Genomic DNA, 10,599 nt, shown 5'->3' with positions numbered 1-10,599 from the left:
TCTTTCAATATATAAAGTGTTATAAGAAAGACAGAGAAAGACTTTTTACCAGGTTTTGTTTGGGATAGAGTTAAATTTCTCCGTAGTAGCTAGCATGGAGCTATATTTTGGATTTGTGCTGAAAAAAATGTTGATAAGACAGGGATGTTTTCATTATTGCTGAGCAGTGCTTACACAGAGACAAGGACTTTTCTGCTCCTCAGACTGCCCCACCAGTGAGAAGCTGGGGGTGCAGAAGAAGTTGGGAGGGGACACAGCTGGGACAGCTGACCCCAACAGACCAAAGGGATATTCCATACTATATGACATCATGATCAGCAATAAAACTGGGGGGTTGGAGGTTGGTGGGGGCTGCTATTTTGGGGGGACTGGTTGGGCATCGATTGGTTGGTGGTGAGCAACTGTTTTCTTTTGCATCACTTGTTTTTCTTGTGTTTTGGTTTTTTCCCTCTCTCTTCATTAGTTTTTTCCCTTTTTTTTTTTAATATTAAACTGTCTTTATCTCAACCCACAAGCTTTTGCACTGTTATCCTCCTGATTCTCCTCCCCCATCCTGCTGCAGGGGAAGTGAGCGAGCAGCTGTGTGGTCCTTAGCTGCTAGCTAGGGTCCTGTCCACAACACCAGCTCCTGTAGTGACAGGACAAGGGGCAATGGTTTTAAACTGAAAGAGGGTAGATTTAAATTGGATATAAGGAAGAAATTTTTCACAGTGAGGGTGGCGAGACACAGGACCTAGTTGCCCATAGGAGTTGTGGCTACCCCATCATTGGAAGTGTTCTAAGTCAGGTTGGACAGGGCTTTGAGCAACCTGATTCAGTGAAAGATGTTCCTGCACATGGAAAGGGGGTTGGACTAGATGATCTTTAAAGGTCCCTTCCAACCCAAACCATCCTCTGATTCTGTGAAAAAATGGCTTGGTGCCTCTTCCTGCTCCTCTGCTCTGAGTTGAGTGAACCCTGTAGTCCCTGTGATAATGCTGACCTACCAAAAAAGCTCCTTTCAGCAGTGGCCCAATCCTGCCTTCACTACATCCCTGCTACTTCCCATACTTTGGGGTCCACCAAAAAGAGCTTGTGTCCTGCTCTTCCTTTCTCCCTGTCTTGCAATTAGTGCAAGAAATATGTCTTCCAGGAGGTGAAAACTGAGCCTTCCCTTGAGCAGCTCCATCTGTATCTATAGCTTTACCACGGGCCTCAGCAACTGGCATGCCCTGGTCAGCTGGACATCAGTGCTACTTTCATTGAGCACTGCATGGTGGTCAGGAGAGTGGTGGGGGTACGAACAACACCTGCTTATTCAGTGGGTCCTGCTCCCTGTGTGTGCCTGCCTTGCATCTCTCCTTCTGCGGGCAAGTGCAAGGCTTTGCTCCTCTTGGCTCTGTAGGGTCCCTGGAGGTGTTCACATACATCAGCTACACCTTTGTCAGCTGAGTTGTGTGAAGAGCTTGGTTCTCACCCAGCTGAAGGTGTCATAGCGTCACTCATTACCAAAGTCCCTAAAAGATACCGTATATTGCTGTGGATTGCTGCCCGTTTTTGTCAAGTGGTTGTACTGGGGTAGCGTACACGGCTGGTGCTTTACCATACCACTGCAGTATATAGGTGTATATACAAAGGGCCTGAGCCTGAATGAGAAACCCAGAATCTAACTGAATAGGGATTAAAAAAAAAATTCAGGATATTTTTGGCAGATGGCAAAAGCACGTTCACCTCTTGGTAATTCAACCCTCCTCGGTTGTTTTCTTACAGCACTGACATATGCCCCTTTGTTTAGAAAGTTGTTCACTTTTGTGAGTACTGGTAAAAACAGCATTTCCAGCAATTTTAACACCTATCTCTCTGCTTTGACAAAAGCTGTCCAACTAGCAACAAAATCAATACCATGTGGCTTTAAAAACTTCTCAAGAATTGTGAAAAACCTTTAGGCCAGTGGCACAGTAAAATGGTTCCTGGGCAATTCTTGGAGTAAATCACACCCACCTGGTCCAGTTCTTTGTCAGAAGAGTGGAATGAGTCTCATTGCTTTGATCTCATGACCTGGGAGGAGAGAGGTAGAGGGAGCTGGACTTGCTTGGTCTTGCAAAGATGAATGTAAGGGGCAATCTAATCACAACCCACAAGTATCAGAGGGCAATTACAAAAATTAGAAAACCAAACTCCTCTCGTTTGTGCCTGATGATTTAACAAGGGGCAGAGCCACAAGCTGTAGCTTGGGAGGTTCATGTGCGACCTTAGGAAAAATTCTGTCACGGGGAGAGTGGTGTGGCCCTGGAACAGTCACAGGAAGGATGGGAGCTCTTCATCTTTGAGAATTTCCAAGGCTCATCTAGACAAATCATGGCCAACCTCACCTGATGCTACTGATAGTCTTGCTCCAAGCAGTAAATTGGATTAGAAAGGTCTAGATGCCCCTTGCAACCAGTACTTTTGAAATTTTCTGACTTAATGAGTCTTTAATTTCAAATGTGCAGGAAGTCAAGCTCAAGGCAACCATTCTGAATAGCAAACACATTTCTAAAAACAAAGCCCAACACCCCAAATTCTAAACTCGTATGTCTGTGTTTAATTTGGAAGCAAAATAAATGGTTTAATTTTTCAATGATTTTATTAGTATGATGTTACTATAAAGACTTTATACAGCCTTTCTCAGTATCAAGGATGGAAAAAGCCGAAAGAACAGCTTGCTTGTAAGGTCTCAGGCAAACTGCATGGCATTAAGAAATAGCATTTTTGACTTTGTTCTAATTGGAGCCTGTTTGACCCTGGAGCTAGAGCAAGGTAATGGAACAAGCACGACTCGAACGAAGTCGCTTTTCACAGTGTTGTGCAGAAAGTAAGAAAAGGAAAGAGAGAAATGCAGAGAATGTAAAGGGGGGAGAGCCAGAAAGATGCATTAAAAGCAAGAAGAAAAGGCAGAATATGTCAAGGAAAATGGCCAAAGGAAGGCAGGAAAGAAGACGAAGGAGAGAAAAAAATGAGGGAGAAAGGAAAAGAAGGAAATAGAAGAGAAGAAGGAAGCAAAGTGAAATTGTAAAGAAAAGGAGGGGTGTCCTTCTGCCCTGCTAGGCAGAGTGATGGGGTGGTAGGACAGCAAGCAGCCCCAGGCAGTAGCACTCGTTATTTCCATTCCAGCTGATGTCATTGATTGCTTCTCTCCTCCCTTGGCATGCTTGGTGACAAAATCGCAGGACTTGCAACTCATAATGACCTGCTCTGTTCCTGCTTGGCCCAGGCCAAGGTTTTCTTTCCAGCTCCAACCGGGCGTGGCTTCATCAGTATTTCAGGGTGCTTCTGGATGGCATCCATCAGCAGACATGGGGAGGTGGTGAGGAACAGGCCATCTGGGACCATCTCCAGTCCAAACAGGTGGAGACCCTGTTCCTAGCCTGTCTTTTGCAGACAACCAGTTTGCTCCTCGCCTGTGGTGCTGGGAAACTTGCATAGGACTGGTTTCATTCTTACCTTGAGAATGTCTTGCTGTTTTTCTCTTGGTATCACCATTTCTTTTGAAACCAACCTTGCTTTTCCCCCTCATTCTCCTTCAAGAAAATTTCCCTTGCAAGGCTCAGATTGTACAGCATCCGACCACCTTCTGTCAGGGGGTTTAATTAGTTAGAAGAAATAAAACAAATGATGCTTCGTTTGCCAAAGGGAAGACATGGGGGAGGGGGAAAGGAAGATGGGGAGGACAGAGAAACCTTAATAATGAAGAAAGAAAGGAGAATCCTAAGCTTCATGGGCCTAAGCCTTTAGGACTTATTACTGCCCAAGGAGTGAGCTCCTGCTCTTATTGCAGTCAGTGTTTTTTATAGTTATCCACCCTCATGATGTCAACAGAAACCCATCAGGGCTGGACCAACTCTCCCTTCTCTGTAGGAAGAAGGGATAAGCTTCATCTCCTAAGGAAGAGTCCTTCCAGTGGGCATGGGTTTTGTGAAAGTTTGGCTGAAGGATAAAGAAGGAGGTGCAGATCAGGGTCTTTCTTGTGGGAAGGGCTGCAGATAGACACCAGCTATTACCCACCGGTCTGGCTTCCACTTGGCCCGTCATCATTTGTGTAATGCCTTGCCGATGAGCAAACATCTAACCTAGGAATGGTCCAGTACATGCAACTTCTTACTTAGCTGATGGAGGATGTAGGAGAAGATTATGGGTGATGTGGGAAAAGGGATAGGGAAGGGGGTGAAAGAACGTAAGGTTGTTGGGGGTGGAGGGATGTCAGAGAGGATGTGGAAGGGAGGGGAGTTAGGGTTACTGTGTTGGAGATGTAGAGACATAGTCTGCTCATCTCTTAAAATCCAAACTCCATTTCTTCAGTTTCTCTTGGATGGTTTAGGAGCGAGTTATATGTCAGGCTTTTTTTGCTTTAATGGAACTCCTCCCCGACTTTTATCCAGTTACCCATGAAAAGTCAGTGAAATGAGACCTACTTAAATCAAATGTCACAATCGATGCTCATCCCAGGCCACCATTTGTGCGATGTGAACTCATATTGCCGTAAGGGGGGAGCAAGGGGAGAAAAAGGGTTGGGAGTGAGCGTGGAGTGAGCGAGCAAAGAGCAATTCATGTCTGAGGAGCTTGTGCTTTGCGGTGCGTTTATCACGACCATACACCTCTGAGGTGGGGCAGGGCTGTTGCCCACCTGGGTTCTGCAGGGGGGGAAACAAAGCACGGATGGCAAAAGGAGAAGCTGTGGCTTCATACTGGAAATTGCATCTCTCTCTCCCACACCCTACCCCAGTGCTTCACTAAATCAGAGGCTTCTGTTCCCAGAAGCAAGTCCCTTCCACATTTCAATTTGTAAGGAGAAGGATACGATATTTCAGCACTTAGGTGTCTGGAATATGTCCAATTTCAATTTTGTTTGGTGGAAGATGAATCAAAATGTTGATATTTTCATTGAGATTTCTTTCTGTTTACCTAGTTCCCAAAAAACTGCTTCTAACCTTCCATGAATATTTGGCAGGAGTAAATTCTCAGGGTGGGAATACAGTCACATGAGTTGATGTTAAAAATTGCAGCGATCCAAGTCTCTGTAGAAATTTAGAGGAAGAATCCACGTGTGAGTTGTAGCATTTTCCATGAGCATTTTGGGAAGCTCTAGGTGGAGGAGATGCAGGACCTTGCTGGATGGGTTGGTGAGGCTCAGTGCCGTGTAGTTCTTGCAATTTCTGCACAGTTGCTGGTAGTTAAAATGACTAAGATATCGCCTGAAATCCAGTTCCCTAATTTCAGCAAGTTGAATTAGGCTCAGCGTCCAAACCCTTTGAACGTATCTATGGTGGTGGTTTTGGAGAGTGCCAAGCCTCCTGTTTCACAGAGCAAACTCAAGGAAGTTGTATAGGCATGCTGGGGTAGTGATGTGTCAGAGCTAATATGGTCTGTAGGGAGGGGACATTACAGAGAGGTAGCACCACGCTGCAGTGCAGTGTGGTTTCCAGTCTGCAGCTGGTCTGCATCCAGTAAAGAGCCCTCAATCAACCTGTACTTCTTTGGGTATATATGCCACTTAGGCATTCAAACCATTGAATATGTCACTAAATTTTGTCTCAGGTCCCTTAAGCTCTTATGCCAGCCTTCCCAATAGCACCTGTGAAGTTCACTGCAGCAGTATGGTGAAAGTTTTGTTCCTCATTAATTCCCCCCAATGAGATTCAAAACATGAGAGGTGCCTTTGGTCAAAATAGGGAAGTAAGGAGAATCTTCCCAAGCCCTTCAGACTGCAGAGACAATTCAGCTCAGATCCCAATATATCAGGGTTGTTTGTCTCTTCTTCGTGGTGGGCTCTGTGGAGTAAACCTGTACTGACTGTGGGCCTTAAGTCAGTGGACATATGCTTCCTTTGCCCATGTGTTGAGCTGGCCGGACTCCATATAAGCATAGCGCTGAGCCTTGCCTAATATATTTTGCTTTGCAGCAGGCTCAGTAGCCTGGAACAGAGCTGCAGTAGCCTCAAATTCGTGGTGTCCTGTTGATTGGAGGTTCAGGTTGAGCAGCCTCATGCCTGCCAACAAAACAGTGTAGACAAGTCCTTAGAGGATTGCCTGTTCCGTTCCCAAATTCATGTGTAATTGCTTTTTTTTTACCCTGTGCTAAGCCCTTGCTATGTCAGAAACCATCTCATCTCCATGGCTGTAGCGATAGGTGTTGGTAGTGCGCCAATCTGATGACAACGTTGACTGTACTCCCACACCTCTGCATACTGCCTAGTCACTCTAAATAGAGGGTTCTCGTGTGCCTGCTGCATGGTGGGTCTCTGCTTCTCTGCCTTCATGCCAGCAGAGATCACTGATGTGGAAATAAGAAACATGCTGGAAAAAAGGCCTGCAGCAGAGCAAACCAAGTGGGATCCAGATCTAAGCTGAGAACAGGGGGAGTTTAGTGATATTAGTCTGGCAGATGTTGGCTGGTTACACAGTTAGTCCCAGTGATGCGGAGAACTAGATTAGGAGAGGTTATAGCATGTGTGTTTGACGTTGCAAGAGCTGATGATCAGCAGACCTTTTGTGTTCAGACAGGAAAGGAGAACCGTTTCACACCAGATTTTCCAGTAAGGACCACTGCATATGAAGAAATGCCTTGTGTAGCAGTGTAAGAGTAGTGAAGTGATGGATGGTATGACTGGCTGCTGGGTCCCGGGGGAGGATATACATCTTGGTTTTTCTTTGCTTGCTCCATCTCCTCCTTTTCCAGATGGATGTTTGTAGCTGGTAGATTTTCACCTTCTTTTCATCCTCCAACCTTCATCACCGCCATTCCCAGAAGAGCTCATTTGTAATTGTTCTAATGTAGGCACTGCCTTCTGCTATTGCCTCATTAATTATTTTCAAAGTTTCACACTGGAGATGAAGGGCCTGATCCTCCTCTTGCAACCCACGCCTTTTCCACACCTGCCTTGCCATAGATATCAGAGTTGTTAACCTGACTTAACACTGGTGTATGTGGGAGCAGAATCAGGTCCAAAAAAAGGCTGGGTCAACCAGAAATAGATCCTGGTCTTCTTTCCTCTTTATTTGTATGTGCAGTGTGATGTGAAGGTCAAGTGAGTTGACACACAAACAATTAGGAGGAAAGTTCTTGCCATGAAATTGAGCTGGTAGTGTTTGCTGAGCATCTTTTCTTTCTTTCTTTTTTTTTAATGTCTTACTTTCTCTTTTTCAGAACATGGAAAAGGTGCTGGTCCCTTCTGTCACGTTAATTGTAGGCTGTGGAGTATCTTCGCTGACACTTTTGCTGTTGATTATCATTTATGTCTCTGTTTGGAGGTATGGCTTTCATTCTCTTCTCTTCTTGTTGGGGAAAGTAACTGTCTCTTGATCTACATGGATCCTGGAGGTTTTGCTCTCCTGCTTTGGGTGTCCGGTGCCTGAGGAAGAACCATTTTGTAATGAGTGGGTCCTGCAAAAAGACACCATGGTGGCTTAGTTGGCATTATTCTTTCCTTTCAGTGCCAGAGAAATTAGTACAGTGAAATTAGTGCCATGACCCCATGTAGTCGCATTGTTCCTTTTTCAAAAGCCGCGTGCTGTTTTAGATGCCTTCGTGTACCCCAGGAAACCTTTTTCGTGGAGAGGTGGACGCGCACTGCCTCCTGGCAGGCAGATTGCTTCAAAGTATTCCCAGTTGGGTCTTTGATAACATCAAAACATCCATGACCCGTTATGAAAACATCTGGCCTGAAGAACTGACAGCACTTTTAGGAGCTTAAGGATGATAAACCGCATGGTCTAAAATACTCTCCAACCTCTTAGCTATTTTTTGCCTTCAGCTTCAGATGCATATGGGATTCCTCAGTACATCCCATTGAAGAGAGCTCCTGTACACCTATAAGCAGGTCAGGTGCAACCTTAAATTGTATCATTTATAGAAGCTGAAGTGGTTTCATAGCAAAGTTTTATTGAACAAAGGTCCACATTGGCCCACGCCCCTGTTAGATACGTTTTGGCAGACTGTTTGAGCTGGAGGACCCGAGGTGTGCAAGGGATTCTCCCCCTATGCTGCATTGAACGAGGTCTGACTATATACTGTTAGACCCACACCTTCCCTAAACCAGTGGCAAACAGGTTGAGAGCTTCATGACTCTAAGCTAAATAAAACAAAGAAAATCAGAACCGGGTAAATGACTGTGAAATTGAAATGGAGTGGCTACAGTGAATATACTGTCTGGAAATTATTGGTGACCCTTTTGGGAGAAGGGATCAGTCTGACCCTCTTATTTTGTCAAGTGATTCTTCTTCATAGGGAGGAAAGGGTAAATTCAGTTCAGAGTTGTGAATTGAGATAATTTTTTCTACCGCTTGATAGAGGAAAGAAACAAAAGAGTAAAAAATGAGCAAAAATGCATCTTTTTTTGTTGATACTGTGACATAGTGGCTAGTTAATTATGGCAAGTGCTCTGAGCTGAAGACTGATCATAATAACATTTATCTAGAACTCAGGTTTTTCCGTGCCTGGGGTATCATTGGATCTGCTCAAGTCCTTGTCCTCTCCTGCTTTTCCTCAGGCTGGGCAGCACTGGGCAGCGCTGGTAGGTGACTTACTGGTGTCACTGGTGTCAGGATCAAGTGGAAAGTTAGGATAGAGGAGTAAAGAGCAAGTGTTCGAGCCTCACCCTCTCTTTCCTATCAGAAACAAGTTCAGGATCTGAAACGCAAGTTCAGACATGAGGTTGAATCAGTTTGGAGCATGCCAGAGTCATTTGGAATAACATCATGTATTTTCTTCCAGGAGTGTGCCCCTCAATATTTACTGTTATTGAGGACAGTAAAGTTAATTGCCTGCCCTGTTTAAAATACGCTCTTTTTAATTTCTCATTCCAGCCTTTGCATTATGCCTATGCCCAAAATGATCAGCATGAATGGGGAACATGTTTACGGGAGGCTTGAATGGGCATTTCTGAGCTAGCCAAGGATGGACATGCATTTCCAAGTGATCCTGAGACCAGCTATATCTTGATTAAAGGGCTCTCTATCATAAGTCTCTTTGTGTAAATATTTGTAAAGCATGATCAAGTGATCTCTAGAATTTCTCTTTGGTGCGCTGAGTTTGTTTCATTTCTTCTCTGTAGATCATGTTTTCATGTTTTCTAAACTTCACAGCATTCCCGTGGCTGAGCCCTGAGCACTCTGTGTGTCCTTTTTATTTTAGGCATAGCTGCTGGACATGAATGTGCTGTCCTATTAATGGTCTCAGGAGCATCATAGTCAAGTCAACATTATCTCCTGGCTCCCACTTTGTTTTGCCCTAGATGTTATCTAATCTGATAGACAACAGCGGAAGGAATCCTCAGAAGTGGGATCAGCAGTATTATTCCAGCTGTTGTTGCTAAAATACAGGAGCCATATCAAAGTGGTCCTTTCTCACCGTGCAGAGGAGAAAATCCTCATGCTGTAGCTGCCTCGTCTTCGGTGGAGAGCACTCACCAGAGCTCAGCTGTTTCGGGGAGCTTTGGCCGGGAAATTTCCCATTTAGACCTCTGGACAAAGGCATCTGGAGCATGCATACATAGGCTCAGCTTGAGTATGAAACACTTCTGATGAATAAGCTCACTGAGGCTGACAATCTGGAAACTTTCCCAGAATTTTGCCCTGCTAGGGTTTGTTTATACATGGGAAGCAGAAAGAAAGGGCGGAGGAGAAAGAGGGAAAGGAACATGGTAAAGAAAAGAGGGCAGGGTAAAAGAGAGGTGATCCCAGCTTTGGGAGAGAGAGAATGAATTTACCCTCCGCTTCCCATTCAAAACCCCCAAATAATAGTTACTTCTTAGTGGCACCTACTCAGCCATCGGCATGAACGGCATGAGCTTTTTGATGCAAGCGATCGCTTCAGACACAGCCAACTTGGCACAGTCTCATTGAAAACTGAACGTTGTTTCTGTTTGACGGCTGTTGGTGGCCTGTTGGTGGACTCACTCCAGTTCCCAGTAGACAGATGGCTGCAAAAACTCTGCTGCAGATGGTGCATCTCTGGCCTTATTAGCAGTCTCGACAGAGAGGTCAGTGACACAGTGGGCCATAGAAGTGGATGGACCTTGTTACATCTCGGCAGTGGCTGTCCTGGGTCACAGCTGGAGACACGATCTGTGTGTGGGCCACAACCCATGTGGAAAAAGAGGGGGAACTGAAAGAAAAACATCTTCCCTCTTGAAAACTGACATGGGAGAAAAGGAACTATTCAAGGGTCAGAACAGGTGAAATGACTTAGTACTGTGTTGCTCTAAACTTTGGTTTGTACCACTCCTTTCAAGCAGCTCCTTGACACGGTGGTGTTTCAGGAGTGCCCCAATGTGTTTTCCATCCGTATACTCATTGCGGTTCAACAGCCTCTGGAATTAGTGACCTCTCCATGGAAATCAATGCTTGCTATCGAACAGCTCTTCCACCAGCCCATCCGCATGTGGGGCATGGCAGACCTTTTTCACTGCCGGTGGCTGGGTGAGTGCTGTATCGCTGAAAGATATCAGTGTGAGCTTTTGTCACTCCCTGCCCATCGAAGCCTGAGGATCAATTTAGTGGTTGTCAATGAGCTCTCAAGGGGCTTTTAACACTTGCTTTAAACCCAGGAGCTCTACCTTTGCCGGAGATGCTGATGCACTCGGTG

At 45.2% G+C, this 10,599-nt stretch overlaps 1 protein-coding gene across 1 annotated transcript in view; it reads left to right on the top strand.

Annotated features, from left to right (window-relative positions):
* Positions 1-7,161: 7,161 nt before the first annotated feature.
* LOC104079416 (brain-specific angiogenesis inhibitor 1-like) overlaps positions 7,162-10,599 on the top strand; it is a gene marked incomplete at its 5' end in the record, with an annotated part of 66,285 nt that continues 62,847 nt past the window's right edge. Inside the window, one exon of the mRNA XM_009581450.1 lies at positions 7,162-7,265. Coding sequence (XP_009579745.1) covers positions 7,162-7,265 — 104 coding nt within the window. The remainder of the gene's footprint in view (positions 7,266-10,599) is intronic.

The sequence above is a fragment of the Fulmarus glacialis genome, unplaced genomic scaffold (assembly GCF_000690835.1).
Source record: "Fulmarus glacialis isolate BGI_N327 unplaced genomic scaffold, ASM69083v1 scaffold3297, whole genome shotgun sequence".
Lineage (NCBI taxonomy): Eukaryota > Metazoa > Chordata > Aves > Procellariiformes > Procellariidae > Fulmarus > Fulmarus glacialis.
This window is presented reverse-complemented; position numbering and strand designations above follow the sequence as displayed.